Source organism: Phaseolus vulgaris, chromosome 8, assembly GCF_000499845.2.
Source record: "Phaseolus vulgaris cultivar G19833 chromosome 8, P. vulgaris v2.0, whole genome shotgun sequence".
NCBI lineage: Eukaryota > Viridiplantae > Streptophyta > Magnoliopsida > Fabales > Fabaceae > Phaseolus > Phaseolus vulgaris.
This window is the reverse complement of record NC_023752.2, coordinates 1,678,933-1,705,016: the sequence shown is the minus strand read 5'-3', so window position 1 is coordinate 1,705,016 and position 26,084 is coordinate 1,678,933. Positions and strand designations below refer to the sequence as shown.

At 28.8% G+C, this 26,084-nt stretch overlaps 3 protein-coding genes across 3 annotated transcripts; 1 reads left to right on the top strand and 2 right to left on the bottom strand.

Moving 5' to 3' along the window:
- Window positions 1-148: 148 nt before the first annotated feature.
- On the bottom strand, window positions 149-2,180 carry LOC137826655 (transcription factor CYCLOIDEA). Its single transcript, XM_068632722.1, has 3 exons — window positions 951-2,180; window positions 580-851; window positions 149-471 (listed from the first exon to the last, which is right to left on the bottom strand). Exons 1-3 carry the CDS (start codon window positions 1,697-1,699, stop codon window positions 416-418), a joined length of 1,077 nt encoding a protein of 358 aa, XP_068488823.1. The 5' UTR covers window positions 1,700-2,180; the 3' UTR covers window positions 149-415.
- A 13,495-nt stretch (window positions 2,181-15,675) lies between these two features.
- Window positions 15,676-16,403, bottom strand: LOC137825089 (small polypeptide DEVIL 3). Its single transcript, XM_068630764.1, has one exon. It carries the CDS (start codon window positions 16,197-16,199, stop codon window positions 16,065-16,067), a length of 135 nt encoding a protein of 44 aa, XP_068486865.1. The 5' UTR covers window positions 16,200-16,403; the 3' UTR covers window positions 15,676-16,064.
- Window positions 16,404-23,525: 7,122 nt separating this feature from the next.
- LOC137823350 (allene oxide cyclase, chloroplastic-like) lies at window positions 23,526-25,690 on the top strand. The gene is made up of 3 exons (XM_068628449.1): window positions 23,526-24,034; window positions 24,140-24,261; window positions 25,097-25,690. Exons 1-3 carry the CDS (start codon window positions 23,806-23,808, stop codon window positions 25,496-25,498), a joined length of 753 nt encoding a protein of 250 aa, XP_068484550.1. The 5' UTR covers window positions 23,526-23,805; the 3' UTR covers window positions 25,499-25,690.
- Window positions 25,691-26,084: the final 394 nt, after the last annotated feature.

Sequence of the window (26,084 nt, the reverse complement as noted above, 5' to 3'; positions counted from 1 at the left end):
TAGCTAAAAGATCTTGAATTTTCTTCTGCACATCCGTCTCCTCCCATGACCATGGGATTTAGCTACTTTTCAAGTTTCAAAAATTCAATATATAAATTCATTATATATATTTTGATCATAAACTAATTATGTAAACATTGAAATCTGCTTGCTAGAAAGGATGGTTCTTTGTAAATATAATTGACCCTTACATGATATCAGCCACAATTAAAATACTGGTCAGAAATTATACACGCAGCATCCTTTTTTGACAACTGTGGCATGCCCTTGGTTAATCTAGAGCAAAAAAAAATCAGTACATTTTAGAAAGGAAATATAGGACAACAAAAGTTACAGGTACAAAACACAGAAAGATTCCTCCATGATCATGGTATTCCTTGCAAAACACAAGAGACAATTACTGAAATTTAACATATTAGGTAGGATGAGGATTGGTGCACTCCTCCCAAGATTTTCCAAAAATTTGAAGCCCTAAAAATCAAGACACAGGATTTCAAGTATCACTTTAGATGTCATAAGCCATTTCAAGAGGAAAAGAAAAGAAATTCAGGTATTGTTCATGAAAAGTGAAAAACTTACCTGCAGATAGATTCATGCTGGCTATTGCACAAAAGGTGGAGCGTCCATTGGCAGCACTATTAGCTTCCCAATTTGGCGACAAATTGGGGAAGGAGTGGTAGTCACTGTTGTTCACACTTGCTTCCTTAGGGATCACAGCGTTCTGGTGATGAATAGAAGACATCAGAGAGTGTTTCAACTTTCTCTTGATGACAATGGATTCTTCAATAACATTAAAGTCATCATCTCTTGTCATTCCTCCATTCACATCTTCTATAAGATTTCTATCACTCCTGAAATGATTCATTTGTATATGAGTTAGAGATATGTTTGAAATATTTTCATTATTTATTTTTTTCTAAAAATCTTGAGACTGAGGTTGAGGGGGTGACCTTGATTGGTTAAGGATTTGATGGTTTTCAGTTGCAGGGCAGTTTTTGTTGAACTCTTGCACCTTCCCTTTGCAACTAGTCCTTTCCCTTGCTCTTGCCCTTGCTTTTTCCCTTGATTCCTTCATCTTTGCTTTAACACAATAAACAGGTTCCTTCAACTTCCCCTCTTCCAAGTCCACCCCTTGATGCTGTTCTTTGTCTTGGTGGATCACAGAAACCACTTCTCCATCCGAAGACGAGGAGAATTCGAAGCTATCGACACTGTGCTTGCTGCGAGTTAGCTCCTTAATTGCCTTCTTGGACTTCGTGAAGAGCCAGTCAAGGGTGTTGCTGGCTTTATCAAACCCTAACATGTCTTGAAGATCGAAGAACTTGCGTGCGATCTCAATCGACAGCCTCACCCTCCGGTCCCTCAAGCCCTGAGATGTGTGAATCTTGCTGTGCCTGTCTTTCTTCGTCGTTTTCTTCGCCGGCTTTTTGGTGATGCCGTAAAGAGCGCCGCCGAGATCCTGATTCAGCATTGCCGCAGCAGCATAATCCGCAACTGCCCAATTGGCTAGCGTTTCAGGGATTGGAGCATGGTAGTTAGTTGGTATGAAGGTAACAGAAAGTGGATCATGGAGAAAGGTGCTGCTAGAAGAATTTTCAGGGTGAAGGAAAGTGAAAGAAGGGTACGGCGAAGTAGAAGAAGACGAAGAAGAAGGGAAACGAGGGTAAGAGCCTGAGGTGTAGTTAGAGGAAGGGAACATCTCACATAAACAGATTTTGCAATTTCCAATGGAAGACGGAAACCCTAGACAGCTTCTGCAGAATGAGGACCACACCAAACGCAGAAGAGGTTTCTTATCTTCCTTAGCTTTAAGGATACATTTTTCTTAAAACAACATTGATGTTTTTTTGTATATGAACCACTTGGGGTGATAAAATGGGAGAAAAAAGAAAGTGGTTTGGTTTGAGAAAGTGATGAAAGGTTTAGGCCAATGATGGAAGTGTGGTCTACTTTTCAGAGTTTCCACTATAGTTAGAATCCAGCAGCATATTTATCAGGTGTGGTGGTGCAGGAGCATGGTCAATGGTAGCAAAGGGGTGGGGGAGTAGAAGAAGAGAGAGATAGAGAGAGAGAGAGAGAGTGAGAGTGTAGCATAACACAGAGGATAAGACAGACATAATTGGTGGATTGTGTGCCTCATTATGTGGAAGCAATGTAAACAAGAGAAGGTCAAATCAATCAGCTTTTTGAGCCCGTTAATATGTGTTATGTATACGTATATGGGTGTAATTCTCTTTCTTCTCCTGCATCCGTTGGGTTTAGGGTTAAACTTAGTTTCCACACACTTTAAACAATTCAAGCTAAATATGATTTTAGGGTTAATAATGATACATTTGCCACTGATTCAATATTAACCAGTGATTCATTATATAAAAAAAATTGTATTTTCGTCATTATAAGTTAAAAGAACTGAAATTTTACTTCAAGAAATGAGATTGCTGCTACAAGTTGTTAATTTTTTTCATTTTATTTTATTTTTTTTATCAATAAAAAATGAGTAAAATAAAATGAGACACACTTCAACACAATAATATAGTAATTTAGTGTTTTTTTCTTTAGAATATATATATATATATAAAGTTTATATTTTATTATTAAATTTTTTAAGACACCAAATTTATGGTTAACTATTATGTTGACTATGTAAATTGCATGACTTTGTACATTTATCATATGGCATGAATTTATTATATATAAACATTATATTAGCTAGGTGCATTTAGATAATTTATAGGTCTTCTCATTTATATTTATATTTATTTATTTAATTTTAATATTAAATATAAATAATAAAAGTAGAGTGTTGTATCTTTGTAACTGAGAGTTGAGGGTGTATAGGATTGTCTCTTTTTTATTCATTAATTTATTACTGATAAAAAAAATATATTAGCTATGTAGGTGTATTTAGATAATTTAGAGGTCTTCTCATTTATATTTATATTTATTTAATTAATTTTTTAATATTAAATATAAATATATATAAATAATAAAAGTAGAAAATATTAATATTAATTATCTAGTTTTTTATATTAATTAATAATTTATCAACGTATATAAAATAGTTCATAATTCAATTTTAATGATAAATCTATTTACATCTATAAAAAGGAAAAGTAAAATTTTGTAAAAAAAAGATTTACATAAATCTGAAAACCCTTATAGAAATTTGGGTGATCCGGGTCAGAAAAGGTAGGTGTTATTTTCTTGGTTGTTTTTTTAAACGTGAGTGTGAGAGAGTGAGAATAGCACCAATAAACTAAGACCTTATCAATGGCACTTCTTCATGCTTTCAATTTCTCTCATTTATCCTCTTCTTTTAAATTTAGAAAAAAAATAAAATATGATGTATCTTAATTTTTGTAATTAATAGAAACTTGGTGTGATTGGATTCACTTTTCTAAAGGGACATGAGGTTAAAAACCTTTTCAGATTTTATTTTAAATTACAGTCTCTCTATCAATACTTTGAAAATTTAGTTTTTTTATGGTGAATTTTAAAACTAGTTATTGATACATAATTACAGAAAAAAAAAATCTCATCACTTATATAAAGTCATATAGAATTTAAACAACGTTAAAGCTAAGTTCGTTCTTGTAAATAAGATTTTTTTTATAAGAAATAAATTACGTTATTAATATAAATAAAACTTTACTCCAATTAGTAACATTATTTTTAAAGCTAAGTTCGTTCTTGTAAATAAGATTTTTTTTCTAAGAAATAAATTACGTTATTAATATAAATAAAACTTTACTCCAATTAGTAACATTATTTTTAAAGCTAAGTTCGTTCTTGTAAATAAGATTTTTTTTCTAAGAAATAAATTACGTTATTAATATAAATAAAACTTTACTCCAATTAGTAACATTATTTTTTAAGCATGACAAATCTTAATTAGACTGGTTATAGTGATTAAAAACAAGTTATCTCTACATAAACTAACTCAAGGACTAATAAATAAATAGCAGATTTTCATTTTACAAAGTCCAATATGTCAAATTTCTAAACTGGTGTAAAGATAATTTTTCCTATTATCATCTTCTAACCATACATTATAAAGCATCTTAAGATCCTATTTTAATTAATTAATAACAAGTAAAAAAAATTATGTTAACAATAAAATTAAGCACATCATATCATATTTCCATAATATTTATTTTATTAATAAAAAATAAATAATAAACTATTTTATGAATATTCAACCCTTATACATCTTAAACACAATTATCTAAAAAAACAAAAATTCTTAAAAGAAATACCTACCCAACCTAAATTGATAATATCTTATACATCAATTATTATCAGCATATTCTTTTTATTTTATTTTAAAATATGCATATTACTAATACAAGTATATACTAAAGAATATACAAAATACTTTACAGTAGTATATAAAGACTAACTTCAACTTATATTCACTTTTATTTCTCATCAAAACTGAAATCATTCAGCTGTCATCTTATACTGTTCATGTACAGTGCTGCATTATTTGATAAACCTAAGTGTGTTTAACATGATCTTAGTGAAGACAAATTGGTAATTAACAACAAAGATTTGAGGTGTTTTGACTTGGTCGTATCGTATGACCTAGTGTCATTTTCAATATAGCTAGAAAGCTCTTTCAATGTCTGACATTGCAGGATGGGGGTTACATCCTCCTTCTGATCTGCACTCGACACAAATCACGAATATATTTAAGTAGTCACAACAACAAATGAATCAATGATGATGGCTATGTAGTTATGTATTTTGATTTTCTCCTCCAAAACAAAGTGAAGGGTATAAATTTGAAAAATGTTTGAGGGAACAGAGAGGGTTTGATCCAAAAAAGGTAAATGTTTGAAGGATTTGAGGTTGGGTTTCCAAGACGTGGACATAACTGTCTCTTAACCTAATTCTTTTCCCTCCCATTTGTAGTAAAGTGGTAATAGCTTTTCAGCATTCACTTCAGTGATTCACTCTTCACAGTTAAGGCCATGCAGGTATATATAGCATCAATTTATACTTGCTCCGCTGCATGTTTTTCACCCACAACCAATCATTCACTTACTTCAAAATTCAATCTAAACAAAATGTTTGTATAGTTTTCATTCAACAAAAACAAAAAGAAAGAAAAATAACATATATGATTGTTTAAATATAAAAATAATTGCTTATTGTTATCAAAAGTGTCACATATGAAATTATTTTTAACTCAAAACTGATATATAAACAAAAGCAAACTAATCAAGTACTATAACACACAACATACCAATAAGAAGATTTTTAAAAATTGTAATATAGATCATATTGAGGTATAAGGATTGAATCACCCCTTAAGTGATTTCTGTTATTCAATCATTTTTACTGATAAAAAAAAGATCATATTAAGATTTTTACGATAATGCAATTGAAAGTTTAGTTTTTTATTATATCTAAGTTTCGCTTTGCAAACTTTTCATATTCTGATTGATGTTTTAAGTTGTTGATTGTATGAAATCTATAAAAAACATTAACAACAATGAGGTTTGTTGGTAGACTTTTGCAGATGATTTTGTAATAGGTTTTTTGTTCGTTGTCTTTTCTGTTAAGAAGTTTTAGGACGTCATGTTTATAATAGTTTGGTCCATCTTAAACTCTGATTCGATATACTCGTACTTATAAGAAATTAAGGTCTATAAGAATTCAAGTATTCATTATATATCTCCATTATTTATTTGTTTCTTGCTGCTGATAAAAAAAACTATAACACACAACATTATTAAATTATACATTTCAAATTTAATTTAATTTTGGATTCATTTAATCTTTTCATTAGTGATTATTAACATTTTTAATAATTTTAGCATTACAACATTTTAAAATTGTAACAAAACATTGATTTTTAACACGTTTTTGTTTCCCTACACATAATTAAAAAAATAATAAATAACACAAAGTTGACTAATCATAACTAAAAAGGCAAACTAAATTCACATATTTTAAGAAATATTTTGATTTCAAATGGATAAAAAATATAACTAGACAAAAAAATTTGAAAGTGATAAATTATTTCTTTTTTCGACAAAAAAGTAGATTAACATATTATACTAGACTTCGAATTGTTGTCCTTTTCAGCTTATGCATTTGGCAGAAAGAAAATTGAAAAAAAATATCTTCATTTTTTTATTCAATTCAAATATTTTTTACTTGTTTTTCTCAAATTTTCTAAAATAATAGATCGTAGAAAAAAAAATACATAAAAGTGGTTGGGTCCAGTGATAAGAACAGAACGTAATGTAAATTGGATAATTGATACAAATTAGATTCGACACTTAATTAGTAAGATCTCTTTCTGGGGCCGATTCACGTTTTATATTTTATTTCACTGTCGGTAGAGTTACCAAGGAACCCGTTCCAATTTTAGTTTATATATAATCCAAAATAATGGATAAAAAAATATTATTTTTACGGAAAAAAGCTGATTTGCAGTCAAAAAATAAGTTTAATGGCATCTATCATAAATAGTATCAGTTAGAAAATATTAATGTCAATATTAGTAAAAAAAAGCTGATTAATGTTGGTTGAGTAATAATTTTGACCTATATTCTAATCAATATTAAAAAAAAATTAGTTAATTAAAAAGTGATTTGGAAGTGAAATGATACGTGGAAGGATAGCTTTATCGAAAATGACAGTTTGATAGAGATTTGTTTCCATAAATTGTTAAGAGTACAAAATAAGTGGGAGTTGCTTTAATTATACAGTGAAGATTTGGAAAAAGAATGTCCCAAGAATAATCAATGGTAGATTTTCCATTCAGGATTCTACCAAAACCCTAATAACCAAAAGATTGATAAATAAAAATATCAGGTTCAAATTAAATAAAATTTGATCGGAAGATATAAATTAAATAAAAAATAAGAAATAAATAAATAGTTACTTTGATAAAGTTTATTTAAAGGTTCAAAATATAAAGGATGTGTTTAAAGAATATCAGGTACAAACAGTAAAAGTTAACTGAGTTTAAGTTTAATAAAAAATACTATAAATAGGTGATCAATCCAAGAATTAAGTATAGTGAATTTTATCTTATAATTAATTAATATAATTTATGACTTTGACATCAGACCAAACGTCTAAACGTGAGAAGAGACCGAGATATTCAGTCAATCTAGTCCAACAAAGTGAAAGCCCACAAGTTATATTTAAGCTCAAACCTAAATAGAACAAATCGAAAGTCTTAAATAATGCATCTAATTATTATATGTGAATTATTTTATATATATATATATATTGTTATTATTATCAATTTAATATTATTATTAATTTTATTATTATATTTTTTTTATTAAAAATAATATTCATGATTATAATCATAATAATAAAAAAACAATTATAATGATATGTTGTAGTGATCATAAATTTTGTATGTAGTGATTATAAGTTTTATGTAAATGAAACTTGATTTCAATATTTCTTCTAATAACATATTTGTTAATAATAATGTTACAAAGTATTGATAATATTTCAATATTTTTCATTGAAACTTTAATAAATCGAGTGTGATGATTACTTGTTCTCTGGAAAAGTATACACCTCTTTGTTTTTTAAATAAAAATTATTCTTAAAATAAATTAATTTCTTAATGAATTTAATAAAATGGATATAGAAGAAATATCCAAATTATTTAAAAAAACAAAAAAAAATTATCAAAAATCTCCATATTATTAATTTTTTTATGCTACCTGTAAGTTGAAATACAAGTGACATAAAAGAGTTTATTTTATTTTGTAAGTCAAATATTTTTTACCTATAGAAAGGGTGATACGAATAATTTTTTCACTAGTGAACCTTTCTTATTTACAACGAGTGTATCGTATATAATCTCTTTAGATACAAAAATTAGACACTAAATATGATATCTATCTTTCTAATTAAAATATCTATCACATTATAAACGAGTAGCTTACTTTTTCATTTCTTGTTATAATAAAGTATATGTACATATACATGATTTATAAATACAATATAAAACTAACAAAGTTAAATATTGTTAATAAAGTTGAGTTTCTTAAATGTATTTATTGAAAATTTGAATGTATTTCAATTTAAAACAGAAAAAATACCTAATATCTTAAAAAAAAATGCATATAGTTGTTAAAAAATTATGTAAATTAAACTTTATAATGTGACTTATATGAAATAAATTTTGAGTGTTTGACCTAACTGTAAATTAATGTGAGAATATAATGAAAACCTAATAAAAAAAAGAGTGTAATAAGAATAAAATTATCAACAGATAGATTAGAAATGAGAAAATAAAAGAAATTGTTCACATAAATACTCTTATAGATTAAAATAAATGTTCATTTTTATTATAATTGAATCTATAGAATGTAAAAATCATATTGTAGAATCTTTATAATATATATTATTGTTCATGTTCATTGTTATAAGCTTTGATTTTCCAAAATTACAACAATAACTAGACTTGGTACATTTGAACTTTGCAGCATGAGTACTTTGTTAGATATATTTGAAAAACATTACAATTATGCATAAACAATACGACAAGGTATACATGAAATTTGAGGAAGTATCTGGAAGAAATGAATAATTGTAAGAAGGGTATGGGAAGTGAAAGTTTGTCCCACTGGTCCTTCTTGAGTGATCCATGGAGACATTGGTTGAAAGAGAGTGGTACCTTTTGGTTCTTGGGAGTGAAACGAAGAGAACAAGTGGTAGACAATGGTAACAGGAAAGAAAGAAAGAAATGGTTAATCTGTAGCTTAGAATGTGCTGGGCAGAAGCCAAAAAAGCAGGGTTTTGAGCGTTGCATGAGCATAATCATGTGAAGATATTTGGTTGTTTGAGGGGTCCCATAACCAAACTTCTTCTGCTGGTGATCTGTTTGTTGAAATGCCCCCACCAAAAAACCCCCTTAGACACATACCTTCATGTGCAGAGGAAAACCATTTCTCAGGATTCGGCGACAGTGTGGTACGTTGCCACTTTTTGAGTCCTGTCAGGTGGTTGTTTCATCGCATTCATGCTAGCTGGCCACTTCCATCATTAATTATCACTTTAATTACCTCTTATGCTTCTCATCCTTTTCCTTTTTTTTTTTTCACTTCTAAAATATCATCTATTTCTTCCTTTCTATACTAACCATTTTTTTTATAAAAAAAAAATTAAACTGAGTTTATATATAATATTTTAATTAACTGCGACTAAATTAAAAATTAATTTGTGTATTTATATATAATATAAAAACTAAGTCAATTGTTCTTTTAGGAAAAGCTCCAGAAAATGGGCTTGCTATCTATTACTGAGTTGGACTGAGAATACTGCAGAGGTCCAGGAAAAACATGGACCGTTACTATCGATGCCCATGCTATGGGCCCAAGTATAGAGCTGTTTGAAACAGCGAGGCCCATTAACATCGAAATAGTAAGTATTTTCAAACTCAGAATATACCTTGGAACTACAGTTGTAGGAAGTGTGAATAAATACAAACATAAAAGAGTATAACAATAATTTCGGATTACAATCCCTAGCAATTAGGTTTCATAAAAGTGTAAATAATATAATATTTTACAAACTTCTATTAATATTTCATAAATAAAATATTAAACAATGCTAAATATATTTTATATTATAAAGCAAAATGAAAACATTCAGTAAGTTTAGTTAATATCTGAGAGATTTATTAAAAGGATGCTGTAAGACTTAAAATTGCAAGAGTTGTTCTTGATATTCCTGAAACATGGAGCAGCAATACCAAAAGTTCAAAAGCGACATGTTGAGATGTCACGATGTGAACCAAAATAATATTGGTTTATGTTAAAAGTTCTATTTCGTTTTCCTTCTACTCTTATCTTACGATTTCCCCCTTCCCCTCATTAAACTCTATTAGTGGTTAATAGCATAAGTTGTTTGTGTGAGAATGATGAGGCAATAACCAATATCAATGTAATCATTTAATGGTGAGAAACTATACTAGATTTTAAGTGGATTAGTGTGTTCGTAAAACCAGTTTATAATAGGTTTGCATTTATTTATATATTTTTAGTATTAGTTAATATGAGATTTCTAACCCACATTCGTTAGTTGTTACTGTAATTTTTGCATGAAATTATAAATTTATATGTGATCTAATAGTGATTTATATTAGGTAATATCATAAATCCAATAAATACTCATTAGGATAGAGTATACATCCCTCTAATACCACATTATTAAAAAAAGTGAACTTTATCTATTAAAATTTTCAGTTACTCCATTATCCTATTTAAAAAGAAGTTGGTGTGATGAGAAGTAAAGTAAGGTGATGCATTAATGTGGTTGTGGAAGATTATGTTTTAATTGAGAGAAATGAATTGGGGTGGAGATGGAGATGATGGTCCTACAGATGTGTGAAAGAATGAAAAGAGAGAGTAATGGGAGAGGTATGATGAAAACGACCACGGGTGAGAGAGTGAGTGAGAGCATGTGGATTTGGGGTGCATGTGTGCATCATAAAGCTGCCACTTTGACCAATCAAACTTTTTCTCACTGCTTAACTCAATCATTAGGTTCCCTCTGTTCATTGGGCCCTAAACACCATCCTTCAATATTTCTCTCTCTCTCTCTCTCTGCTTTACAAAACTCATTTTTTAAATATTTTAAACATGCAAAAACAAACATAATTATTCTCTTTAATATAGTTGTTTTGAAAAATTATGTAAATTTATTGCGTTCAGAGAAAATAAATGATAATGGCATGAGAGAATTTGGACAGTGTTTGAAATCTGACCCATCTTTGATTTAGTCACGCAGTGTCCCAGACTGCACGAGTGCAAGTGTTGTGTTTGAACTTTGATTCTGTGTATGATTTTTTTTTTTCCCTTTGGAGCCTTGTCGTATTACGTGTTTGTTAAAGCTGGAAGAGAACGTGATTTTTTGGAACATGGGACTGTTTCTGAGAACCCGAACCACATTAATCTAAGATCAAGATCACAAAACCATATTTTTTGGAACTCAACTTATAATGGTTAACGTTTTTCAAACTGATCAACTTGTCAGAGAAATGACATGTTTCGGTGGAAAAAGAAAGAAAGAAAGTGAAAGTGAAACTAAAAACTGCAAATATGATAAAAAAAAAAGAAAAATTAAGATATTAATAAATATGAGATTGAAGAGAAAGAAAAAATATATGTAATTATTTTTCAAGCTATATGTTATATTTATTCCAAGAATGTATTTGTTGGAGATCCACGTTTAACTAAAAACAAACATATTTTATAATATATATGAATACAAATTTTAGTTTATAAATTGATTTTAAGGAAAATTTATTGAATTTTGCGTTACTATTATAATTCATCATACAAATAATTAGTAACTTCGACGTGAAAATGGTATGTTGTGTTAAAAGGATTAATCATCAAAACAAAACTTTCACCTCATTCATATGTCAAAAGCTTTGTTTACAAGTTTATAATCAAGGTGATAAATTGGATCAATGCTTTGATTAATTTTAATCTGTTTTAAGTTAGGTAACAAGAAACATAGTTCTTAATGTTAAAAAAAAGTGAGGTAATTATAATATAACAAAACCTTCCAGAAGAATTCAAATGAAAAAGATAACATATAAAACAAAGAAACAAACATGAGAAAAATGAAAGGTTTTAACTAAAATTATGAATTTTCCAAAACAGAGAATCTAAAAATAACTCTATTTTAGAGAAACAAAATTGCAGACTGAGCAAATTAAGAAAATAAAAATTATATTTAAGTCTTTATTTTTTCAATTAAGAATTATTTTTTAATAGATATATTATTTTGTTTTTTCATTGTATATGAACATATTTATTTAAGTACATTTAAAAAAATTTTATTTAATAAAAAATAAACATCATCCAAAAAATAATCCAGGCTAACTCACTACACTGTTTTTAATAAAAAAATACAATTTTAAAATAATTATCAATTAAAAATAAAAATATTTCATACTATATAAATGAATATAAATTCATTTGAGTCAAATTTTAAATTTATTTATTTACATAATTTTAAGAACATTTAGAATTTATCATAATTTTTTTTATCTTTACACATAAATTGAAAATTTTCAAAAATATAAAATATATTAAAAATCATATATCAGGGATAAATATTTCATAATACCTAAATTAAGACAAATATCATCCATCTTAATATTCAGATTTTATAGTTCAATTATTCCACTTTTAATAATTATGTTAATCTAAATTTAAAGAAAAATAAATGCATGCATTATTTTATTTGGGCAGACAAAATAATAATCTGAGTAGACTTATAGAACAAGTGTATTCATTGATTAATACAGAAACATATATTATTGATAACAGAGACACCATGTCTGCACCAAAAGAATGAACCTCTAATTCTGAATATACTCTGTCAGTACCCCACTAATACTAAACATATCTCAAAACATTATCTATTCTACCCTTCAAATTCCAAACTAAATTAAAAATTAAAGTACAATAATCCTTTTACAACCATATTTTTTAAACAATTACATGATCATAAATTATAATATTTAAATGATAATAATAAATAGAAATAAAAATTTAGAATACAGTAATAATATATCAAGTTATATATAGCACTTGTATGAAATAATAAAGTTGTGAAATTAAAGCATTATGGTTGAGTTCAATATGATGTATATAAAGCATATTCCATGATATTTACGAAGCACCGCTAGTAGATGAAACGTGTTATAAAGGAAAGGAAGTACTTTGTGATTTGTCATTTTCAAGGAACAACCACCAAAAAATATACGAAACTTTTTACCGAACCCCCCAAAAAAATTAACGACTTTGGTATAATTATTTTGTTTGATTAATACTTTAATTAGTTTGAATACATTAAATTAAATTGGAGGAAATGATGAAACCAAAAAAATTCATACATTAGTATGAAATATCTTTGTATGAAACACATACAGATAAATAAACACTACAATATAATCATGAAATAAAAACCAATTTTTAGATACTAAAATAATAAATAATCAGTTACAATAATAACTAAATTAGAGACCATTTTAGAAACTAAAACAAAAATTAGTTTCTATTATTGTCAAATAGTTTTTAAATTGGTATCTAATTAGCAACCAATGTTTTAACTACCAATGATTTAGTTTTTAAATTTGGTTTCTAAAACCTTGGTTGCTAATTAAATACCAATTTAGAAACTATTTAACAATAATAGAAACTAATTTTTGTTTTAGTTTATAAAATGGTCTCTAATTTAGTTATTATTGTAACTAATTATTTTGATATCTAAAAATTAGTTTCTATTTCATGATTTTCTTGTAGTAAAACATCATTGAACAAAATAAAAATATGATTTCACGTCATACATATCCTACATTTGTATTTCATCTAATTCAATTTTATAATTATTAGCATGAAGAAGATAAAAAAAAAATAGATATCAATAAAAATACACATAATCATTCAAACTGATTATTTTAAAAAAAGTATGTTGGATTTAACTTCATCCTAATTATTTACATTTAAAATAAATTAGGATGGAATTTTGGTCTGGATTTAAAAAATCGAATCCATGTTCTAATCACATTTCAAAACAAAACTCTCAAGAAATTACGTTTGTTAAGAAGTGACATGCATTCAAATTCAGAACATATAACAAACATGGTATCTATATCTGGAGAACATGCATTAAATATATAAAAAAAATGATTTATTATTATTATTAATTAATTACAGATTTTATAAAATATGAAGGATTTCAAGAATTCTAAAAATTATTCTTAGAAAATATATAATAATTTTTATTATTTTAGATATAAATATAAATTAAAAAATATGAATTTTAAAATCAACCTCAAATTGATGTATAAGCATCTAAACTTTTATCTTTTTCAAAATGTGAATTTAGATTTAAAATCCAATTCAATTATTTATATTTCAATCAAAAAATTTAAAAGTATTTCGTTTAGAAAATGTGAATTTAAAAAGTCCAATCCACACCCACCCTAGATATGGTATAAAATAAAAATATTAGAGGTGGACCTTGGGAACAATTCCTACTATACCACACTTTTTTCTCAATTGTGTGAATTATTGCAGTGATGGAGAAAATAGACTAGCCATAGAGGCTACTGCGTATAATGTGCAACAGTGAGGAAGAAAATTGTGAGCTAGTAAGAAAAAATGTGGAAATAACAAGTTTGAAAAATCATATATTGAGACTTTCTTTTTTTTCTAAAAAATTAAATTTTTATATAAAATGACAAAATTACATTTTTTTTTATATTATCAATTAGAAGTTGTAGAGAATCTCACTCATAATATTATAATATCCGAAAGACTTATATTAAAGGTATGAGAGATTGAAAGATTGTAATTTTTCAGTCATCAAAATATTATGCCATTAAAATGAAACAATGGATTACAAAATAGGAAAAATTAAAAGAATAAATAATTTTGATAGTATACAAACTTAAAGATTAAGTCCAAAATATTAAAAATATATTTAATAAATACAAAGTATAAAAAGTAAAAGTCCAATAAAATTGATAAAATTTAATAAAAAATTCATTTTGATTAAATAGATAAACAGAACCTTATTTTAGAAGATATTATATAATCTAACTGATTATAACTCTATCATCGGATGACTCTGTAGATACATTATCCATCCATTCAAGAGAATCAAGAACAACAACCTAAACGAAAGAGAAAAGAACTAAAACTTATTTGAGAGTTAAAAGTATACCAATATTCACATCGAAATATACCCAAATTATTCACCTATCGGAAGAAATCGGAAGACCGTGAAAAAAATAAGAATTAGAAGTGTTAAGTTAGTTATTTTATTTTGTCTTAAAACCCCAGAAGAACTAGTGAGTTTGGAATAGCATCTATATGCCATGTTAGAGCAGAAGCTAGTGTTGTAACCAATAGTGAATGTACATTTTTTTACTGTTTGGAGGAGTTCAAACGCCAACAGTAACAATACTTAGAAGAAAAACCTAGCCAAAGAAAAGTCTTCACATGGAGTTTTTTTGTTTTTGAAAAGCTACGAAGAAGTGTTGTGAAACAGTGAGTGAGAGAGGAGAGAAACGAAGAAGTGGATAAAACGGTAAGAAAAACAAATGATGTCGAAAGGAAGAATGAGAAAAATGGAAGAGAGGGTCATATCAGGCACATGTGATGCACGATCTCTTTTTCAAAATGCAATATAATGTAACTTTGAGTTGATAAGACCTCAACAAATAGAGCCTACGTAAAAGACACAACACACTCTTCAACTCATTACCACCCATTTCTGTCCTTCTTTTCTAGCTGCATAAATATAGCTCTTATGCATCTTCTCTTTTCACTTTTAACTTTTACTTTCACCATTCAAGGCAACATTCTCCTTCATCTATCCACAAATCTTCCATTATTTACTCTTCTTTTTTTTAATCACAAAGATTCCACAGATAATAAACACCTCATTATCATTAATTAATCACCTTATTCTCAATGCTTCTTTTGTACACCAAGGGAGTGTAATAACCATACAATTAACTCTTTCAAAGGACGTATCATATATGTGTTTGATGTGGTATGTATACGAGTTGGATTATTTATGAAATGTTGATAAAAAAAATTCTTCCAAACTAAAGAGTTCTTCATTCAAAAGAAACAAATCGAACTATGCTCAAGTGTAGAATTGAATCTGAAAATTTTAATCCATTGCCAATTAGCTTTTTTGCACGTAGAGAACTTACATTTTTAGATATGAAGGAAATTTTCTCTAACGTTACTTTCTCTGCTATTTACATAGGGAATTAATAAGAAAGAACTATCTAGCAAAACATATATATTCTTTTTCTGCATCCTTGAACTTTTGTTCCTTGACCATGGCTTTGAAAGGCTATTAAGAAGTACACTCTCAACCTCATAAAATCGACTTATAAGGTGAGATTTGTATCCTGTGAAATATCTTAGTTTCTAGTCGAAGTGAGATCTCCAACACGATTCTGATGTGTGTTTGATCCATGATATAGGCAAAGAAAAACGATGAACAATGATAGTTGCAGATGTTGAGAATGATTGTATCTAGTCATGCCAGCAGAGTAGCATGACTACACATCTTCTGATTATGTATAGTCTTCCTTTTTGCTCTTTGAGGTACCCTCCAAGCCTTCTGCATGAAACCTTCTTCTTTGAACCTCTCATGGAATCTTTGCTCATCTTTGTGTGTATGAAGCTCCTTTCTTTGTTAACTTACAGTTTGTAGTGTAGAGAGACAGAATGTGTGTGTTGAAAGTTGCAACCACTTGAAGGAGTGTTGCAGATGGAGCTCCAAAGGGGTTCTTATAGAGAGAAATGTGTGGTCCATGGTTCCGAAAAAAAATGTCTATAGGCCCCTCAATTCAGATTCCACACCCCCATTCTCTCTCCATCTCTCTGCACCAACATTTATGTGGCATCAACCACCAAGATAAGTGGTCGGCCATTGAATTAAGCAAAGCGTATAATAATGTTTAGGTCATGCTAAGTAAAAAGCCATTGTTATCTTAGATTTTTGAGCCCTCCATGGTTTCAACCTCATAATTAATCCAAGAAACAACGAAGCTTCCTTATCATGTCGTTTGACTATATTCTCCAATTATTTGTGACATCTTTATCCGTGTGAAGTTTCCTCTAATTCAAACTTCAATCATAGACACATTTGAAAGAACTTGTAACTAAGTTTATAATGTGTTACTACCAAAAATGAATTTGAAGAGGGCAACTCGTCGAAGATTGCGTCAAATAACGAGTTTTTAGTTGATCTTTCATAAGAGAGGGAAATTCACCTGTAACTCCAATACTTAAATTAGTAAGAACATAAAGATGATGATAAATTCTTAACAAATAACTTAGAGTAGTATAAAATAAAGTTTAGTGTGTGAGACAAGATAAATTATCCTTTCGTGAATAGTGATATTTATAAATATTTTAGGTGACAACTTTGGATTAGTCGTATGATTGTCATTCATTATTCTATAAATAATTGTTCGTTATTAAAGACTCATTGAATATGTCGTTTTATTTACAATGGTCATTGAGAATAATGAAAACTCGATTAAGGGATATATACAATCATCCGAATTTTTTATATTTCTAATACTATGACAGTTAGGTACATAGTGATTTATGACTTTTTATTCATTAGGTTTACTTAACTCATTTTAATGAATGTACACAACAAGACTTATCACAATAATAAGCACAATCATTAGCATTTTGTTGGTGTTCTTGTTGCTTTTCTTAACATCAGTATAGAATAAATGCTGTTCACTACTGGTTAGGTATAAAAGGGAAAATTGACTAGACTTAATTTGAATTGATCTTACCCATATGTTCATGTTCACGTTCTTGAAAAACTAACAGAAGCCACCTTCCATCTTACACTAGATCGTCTGAAAACTGTAATGGCAGGCTAATAGTCAAAGTTAGGCATGTGATTTCAAATATGGGATATAAAGACAAGGGTGTGTCAGAGAAGGTTATCTTAAAGGACATCATAGTATAAATGTAAAATGGCTGTGGCTCCACGAGTTATGGCCTAATGTGCTTAATCGTGTGGCAATGAGCAAGATTCTCTCACTGTTTGTAAATAACTCCACAAACATAGTGAAAGATCAAAGATATTTAACCAATCTTTTATTCCCATTCACATTTTTATCTCCTGAGCTTGAAGCCCAAAATAGAAAAATAGTAAAAGATACAAAATTTGTACTGATGAATCTGAAATTAATTAATCAGAGACACTTCTTCAAACCCAACCAATTGTTTCAATATTTAGGGCTTCATCTTGATTTAAGAAGAAGCATAATCCCACAGGTTGCGTCTTGTGCTCCACCCATATCACTTAGAATTGCAGCTTCCATTTTTTTTTTTTATTTTATTTCTTTTCTCTTTGGAAGCTTAAATATGAAAGCTTTGTCGTGCTTAATTAACAGTGGTATAATATAGAAACAATATAGATTCCTTCAAGGGAACTTCTCTTACATATGGTGACAAAAAATGATTATTATTTTTCCCCTCTTTGTATACGATAAAACTTAAGTTGCATGATTAAGATAGCTTATCCTTTTAGAAATAAAATAAAGAAACTTCAAAGAGATAATAGGATAGCTTATCCTTATAAAAACTTGAATTCATTACATTTATTCATACAAATTGGATACACCTGAAATTTCTTATATATCATAAAATCAGAACTATATTAATGGAGTTGAGATTGTAACAAAAAATAGTGAAAATTATGAGAAGGTTGTGATGTAATGGTACGTGAATGAAAGTGGGTTGACAAGAACAATTCTCAAAACTTTTGTAACTTGCATGTAATTACTATGTATATAATGTGTTGTTTCAGTTGGAAATGATGTAGAAATAGAAACAGTATAATTGTTTAATAGGTAGTTAAGATTTTCTTGAAATATATGTTTTTTTGCTTTGTAGGAGGGTTTAACCACCTAAAGTAGATCACATTTATTATCTTTTCTGACTGATAATTTTTTTTTGTTTAATATCAATATCTTTATACTCAAATAGAGGTTTTTATATATGGGTTAAAGTATTCCAGTATTTCTATTTATATCATTTTTTATTGTTATTGGAAAAAAAATGTGAATGAAGAATGTGATTTTGATGTTGAATAATGAAGTGAGGCATTTGAGTGAATTAGGTGTAGTAGGAGAAGGTGTGGAAGAATTAATCGAAGGACTTAAACATAAGGGACATGGTGACTTTAAATATGTCTAGAAGGCCTTCACTACCAAACTTGTCTGAACCATGTTCCTTTGGGGGTTTCGTCATAAGAATATCTTAATGGACCAAAAGGCAAAGTTGTAACGCATTAAGAAGACATTGGAGCACGTGAAATGCTCGTGAGTGGCATGGTTATTGCCTTTGATACTGTGGACACACCTGATTTTTTTGCTTGGAGTTCACAGTTTGTAACTCTCTTGTCCATTTCATGTTTCTGTAAAATGCTAATTTTGCATTAACATTCCCATATTCTTTTCCAGATAAAATAATCAAAACAAAGTTATAGCCGATTTTGCAAATTTCTTGGTTTGATCAAAGATTATGCACGTATAACCACATATCTCATTGGTACGGTTCAGTGTACTTGGTTACATTCATTCCACACAAGACAATGTACAAGAAGAATGCTAGCTATAGTAATTCAATTTAAATGAGTTTCGTGAGATTACTGAATTAACTATCTGTCACATGTGGACTCTCCTACCATTAGATGAGATATTAAGAATTTTAATTACATTTTCTCATTCTAACACAACAAAATATATATATTTCTATTTTTTTTAGTAAATTAAGACTAAAGATACGAACAAGATTGGTTTTTTAAGGTGTGATCTTAAAAACTTATTCGTTGTGAGTTGTGCAAGCCCTAAGAATAATCGGAATTTCTCGAATAATAATGAGAATCTCATAATTAGCAAGAAAGCTCGTAAGAGCTAAAAATCCAAGAATAGAAAATAGAAGAAGATGAGAAAGTGTGTGCATCACAACAAGGTTAGGATATCCTATTTATAGAATGAGCGCAAAAGTCTCCATGGCGTATTAAGGAAATAATAGTTATCAAATTATATACAATTGCATGCAATTATTGTAAAATATTATACGATGTTGTACACAATTATATTCAATTTTAATAATGATAGAATCTCATGATTAGTGAACCCACAAAACACATTGAGATAGACTGTCATAAGAAAAGTTACAAGCCGGGATAATCAATCATTTATATGTACCATCTCGCATATATTTTTACAAAGGCATGGACAAGTAACATTTTTTGACGGGTTCATAATCTTCCCCTATCAACTTACTAGTGGACAATTAAATAATGATAGAATCTCATGATTAGTTACATAATTAGCTTAGTGTGATAGTTTGTAACCTCTTGTCCAGTTTTAGACATTCATTTAACAATTTAAGCATATTCATATTTTTTTTTTTCAAAATGAGGTTATATTCACTCCTCAAACAAACAAGTCCATGAAAAGAATCTTAACAGTGTATGAAAATGAGACAATATAGGAGGAGGAGACTACCTCAAGAGAAAAGTTTCATCCACATAAATATAAATTTTGTCCCTGAGTTATAGTAATTCAGTTACAACAACAAATCCACCATATCTAACCTGCGTTCGTTACACTCTATACCACCATAACCTCATGTCTACCTATACAAAACTTCCTAGCTAACCTAGAGGAAGACACCTGAGGCAAACAACCGTACAACTTAAATGAATACATCATGAGATTATTCTCATACAAACCAACGAATCTATACACCAATTAGAAAAGAAAAAATGCGCAAACTGTGACTTGGATGTAACTCATAACTTGTATTTCGACACAAGTAATGAGTTCATGGCACCTACCAACTTGAGGAGAGTATTGAGGAAATAATAATTATCAAATTATACACAATTATTGTATATAATTATTATATATGCAATTATTGTACGATATGGTACACAATTATATGTAATCTCATTTGTAATAAGAAGTTAAAACTTACAACAGTGCGTAACTTGCGGATGAGGAGATCCAGCTGAAAAAGCATGTCAGTGTCCAAGAAGGACTCTAACAAGATCAGAATCTAGAGATGGAGTTAGTCATTTGTGGGTCAATACAAGAAAATTACTAAATAGAACTAAGTTACTATATTGACTAAACATACATACTAAAAAAAACTATTCATATCTAAAATAATTTCTATTATTAATAAATAATTTCAAAATTCATATTTAATTAGATACTAATAAAAAAAATTGTCCAAGCCAAAGTTACTAATTGAAATAGTCAACATGTGTTATCAGAAACCAAATTAGTAATTGAATTATATAGTCAACATGTTTAAACATATGTCTACTAAACATGTTGAGGAACTTAGTTTGTTAGTATGTTATCAGGGGAGTATAATTTTTTTGCATATAATAAAGAAAAATAAAATAAGTTTTTTTCCTAAAATAAATAAGCTGATGTAAACTGTTTTTTCGTTAATTTATTTAAAATATAATTTTTAATTTGTTTATAAATTATTTTTTATAAAGAAGTTTTCTCCGGACAGATCTTATAATTAATTAGGAACTTGTCTACCTTGGGCCTGGGTACCAACACCTGAATTAGCCCAGATGGTAACAAAAGGAAAAAAAAACTAAACTGTTTCTACCTGCACCCCTAACAAATTTCTTCCTGCACCCATAGTTTTCGAAAAAGACTGATTTACCCCCTTTTAAAAATAACTCCCAAATTGTTCTTTCTGAAATATTTCCGAAACATAATTTTCAGGACATATTTTCTGGAACACATTTTATTAATTCTGGATTTATCAATCCAGAAATAAATAAAAAATGTATTTCAGAAAGGATATTCTGAAATGATTTTTTATCTTCTGAATTTTCTATTCTAGAAGCATTCTTTCTTTACGGAACCTCTGTTCCAAAAACACTTTTCATTTATGAAATCCCTATTCTGGAATCACATAAAACTGTGAAAGGATAGTTTTAGTATTTTAAAGAATGTCAGGTGCAGGAAAAAACGTGTAGGGGCGCTGGAAGAAACTCCCAAAAAAAATTTGAGATAACGAAAAGTGGCTAATTTTGGTAGAATCTATGTAGGCCATGTAAATTGTTCCAATGACAAGATAACAAAGAAGACAAAATCGAAGTGAGACATTAAAACAAGCCACATCCACATTTGTGTGATTTCTTCATGAAATTGTGGACAATTTCTTTTGGTACCTCATACCTTCTTCAACACCTCATTGGATGTGAGAAAAATTCAAATTAACCATATTATATAATCTGAAAATCTATTATGCGCAATCTGAAATATGTTGTACAACCTAACAAATATTATAAATTATATAATTTATAAAACATTTTTAATAAAAAATATATATTTTAGACAGTTTAGAAATATATTTTAAAATGTACGATTCCAAATGTGATTTTGGATAGTGTAATCTAAAAATATATTTTAAATTGTGTAACTTATAATACATTTCAAGATAGTATGAAAATGCATTCAAAATTATGAAATTTGTAAATATTTTTTTAGATTTTACAATCTAAAATGCATTTCTAAAATATATCTATAAATTATGTAATTTAAAATATATTTTTAAATTATATAATCTAAAATATATTTTTAAATAAAAAATATATTTTAGATAATATAATCTAAAATGTTATTTTCGAAATTCATTATCCATAGATGTAAAGTAAAAACATTTTAGACTTGTCTAACATCCATAGTCCATGGAGGTGTAGGAAAAAACACTTTGCAAAAAGCAATTTCCAAAATGGTGTTTTAACATCCAAAATTTAAATATAGTGGATCTATTTTCATCCCTTATAGGCTCTTCAATTGGACCTTTGTGTTCTTCAATAAGGCCCACTAAGAGACCCATTTGGTCATTCTTCTCTCTTCCTGAACTATTTTCACTTAATTAACAAGCACATCCTATAAAATGCTAACAGATTAGATTAATTGCATAATTAAGTAAAAACACATAACAATCTTATGATTTTTATCCCTTAGTCTAATTAACTTACGCTAAGTAAATCATTTTTTATAATAAAATAATACTATGGTCTCCATATGTAAAATTACGGAAGAAATCATAGAAAAAAAAACTATTAACATGCTTTTACTAATAATACAAATAATAATAATTTATTTATTATAATGGAATATTCCATTTAATGTACACTTTTTTTAGACATTTTAAATCTAATTTATGTTTAATAACAATAAAACATTTAATCTAATTAAGATTTAATACAATCCATCCAAAATTTTCATACTATGTGTTGTCAACTACTCGTGTAGTTTTATATTAGGATAAAATTGTATACTTATACTGTGGTTTAATTAATAATTTTATTTGATAAGTTATGTTACTTTTTATATTGTGGTTTAATTTTATTTATTAATAAACTGTTACAAATTCTCAATATATTACATATGAAGTTCGGACACTTCTATTAAATGGCGGTGTATTGGACACCGACATTTGTATGACACTTGTAGGACACGTATCCGTGAAGTGTCCAATTCAAAAAGTATTTGTTGGATTTCTGATAATTCTAATACAGTTCTAACACATTTTAAAAAGAACAAATACATTAATTTTCTAAAAATAAAAATTTGTTGGATAAAATTTTATTATGATTATAAAAATAAGAAACAAATCTTTGTGAACCAATCATGAAAAACATCTCTCCAAAAAATAATATAGAACATACTCGTGCACATAAATCTTTATTATCAAATTATATAATTCATAATTATATAGATCCATATCCCCGTATCTTACATTTTAGAGATTTTATGTATCTCCTTATCCATATCTATAAGTCTTCTTTTTTTTCCTCAACAACTCATTGCTCCACCAATTCTTCATATCATATTCTTCAAAATCTAAAAGCAGAACTCAGTGATGCGCCAACTCATCGTTTAAATTCAACAACGCCATTGAACACAAAACCTTCACTGACTTGCTACCTTCAATTTTTATTTCCCCTCCAAAAATTCATGAGACCGTCCACTATCTACCTAACCATGATTCAACCTTTGACCGTCTCAAACACATTTCTCACATAACATTCACACCTTTCTTCCACCGTCCACCTCTTTACCCTGTAATCTCCCTTTCTAGCCACCACTTTCCACTATATAATGCAAACCACCTTTACCTTCTTCACATCACACATTCCATAACCTTCTCTTCTTCTCTCATCTGAAAACATCCTCACCCCTTAACAATGGCAGCCTTCTCAAGCCATGCTGTCAAAACCATCCCTTCTTCTTCCTTTCTCACACCTGTCACTGCCAAACCAACCTCCTTCCTCACACCCTCCATTACCAAACCTTTCTCTCCCTTCACCTCCTCAAACCATTCTCTCACCAAAAGTCTCAAGCTTCACTCCACTCTCACTTCACTTCCCAAGAATTCTTTCACTTGCAGAAGCCAGGCTCAGCCTGTTAGCTCTGGTAGACACACCCACTTTTCAAGTTTTGTTTTTTATTGCTGAAATTTATCTGGGTTTGGCTTGATCATGCGTTGACATCACCCTTTTGCTTTCTTTGCTTCGTTAGAAAAAGTCCAAGAACTGAGTGTGTACGAGATCAACGAGCGAGACCGTGGAAGCCCTGTTTACCTTCGATTGAGCTATAAAACTGTCAATTCCCTTGGTGATTTAGTCCCCTTCAGCAACAAGGTGAGTTTCTTCACCTTCAGGATAAAATTTACAGAGTTTCACTGGTATTTTTAATGTTGTTATTCCACCATAGTTGGTGTTTTTATTTCCTAAGCTATGTTCATCTTCAATGCAAACTTTATGCTGATTAGTAAAGTCAAATTTCGTATCCTTGTCAGCAAACAACAGTGAAATCCTCTTAAGGAACTGTACATAACTTCTATCCTTCACTTTTTTTCTGCATTTGAAGATTTACTTTATTTATGCTAATTTCATCTTACATTTACGTTGTACTGAATTATCTGTTGTGTTGTATTGTGTGTAAACCTTAACTTTAGTAGCTGCAGAAGGTTTATAGATTCCTTGTTGTTATGGTTATAATGATGCAGCAGCAAAATGTTGGATTTTCCATGTTATTTATGCTAAGAATGTTGCAGATCACACATATCAACTAGAGATTAAATCATTTCACAGTGGGTGCAAACTTTACCTCATAAACCGGTATTATGAAGTTTAGCTAAACTTAAAGTCCACTTCTTAATATGATATCAGAATCATTTTGAGTCTATTAGAGTGATATTAGACTTATCAGTTCAATGACTCTATTCGAGTGATATTAGACTTATCTGGTCACCTGTTATCGGAATGTTATCGGAAAACTTATAATATGTTGTCCCACACAAGAGTTGTCACTCTCGGCGTGAAAAGAGTGTGTTGAATACATATACACTAGAGATTATATCATTTCATAGTATATAAGTGAATGCAAACCACATCTCATAAGCAGATTTTATGAAGTTGAGTTAGACATAAATACACATCAAGGAAAGTAACTTGTGTTTTTGAACATATGCAGTTGTACACAGGAGATTTACAAAAGCGCATTGGCATAACATCTGGTATTTGTATTTTGATCCAAAACAAAGCTGAAAAGAAAGGGGACAGATATGAAGCAATCTTCAGCTTCTACTTTGGAGACTATGGTCACATAGCAGTGCAGGGACCTTACCTGACTTATGAGGACTCATATTTGGCTGTGACTGGTGGATCTGGAATTTTTGAGGGAGTGAAGGGTCAAGTGAAGCTGCATCAAATTGTCTATCCTTTCAAGATTTTGTACACATTTTATCTAAAGGGTATAAAAGATTTGCCTCAGGAGCTTCTTGTGAAGACTGTTGAACCCATTCCATCTGTTGAAGCTTCTCCTGCTGCTAAGGCCCTTGAACCGAATGCTACCATTGCTGGTTTCACAGACTAATCAGTACTCAAACCTTTTTTTGATTACTTTGTTTTGCTTTTTAGTTTGATGTAAGATTCTGAATAAAAGTGGAGTGTTTGATGTTTTTTTCTGTAGTGGTGGAGTTTCTATTTGATGAAAAACTTGACATTGTTCCACTAGCAGTGTTTCCACAAATATAGTGCGTAACAAAAGGAAGTGCGTTTGTCACCATTTATGTTGGACCATATATGTTTTAATTATTGTTTCTTATTATATACCTTTTCAAAGCTTCGCGCGTCTTTTTTCTTTTTTCTTCGTATGTTATTGTGTCTTCAAATTGTGGTTGTGTCAGTATAATGTTATTTTTGTATATTTTATAACCACGTGTTTTTTTATGGATATCATCTTTATTAACTTTTCCTTTTCTTTCTAAGTGTGATTAGTTGTTGTCGAATACCTTTTAATCATCAAAGTTAATTATTTTATTAGATGTAATTTGGTCCGTGGTTGTAAAGATTAATTTAATTATTATATTTATTGAGTTTAATTTACTCGTTATTTATATTTTTTTATCTTTAAACCAAATTCAAAGTTATAATTTTTTTTTAAGAAAATAAATATTGGC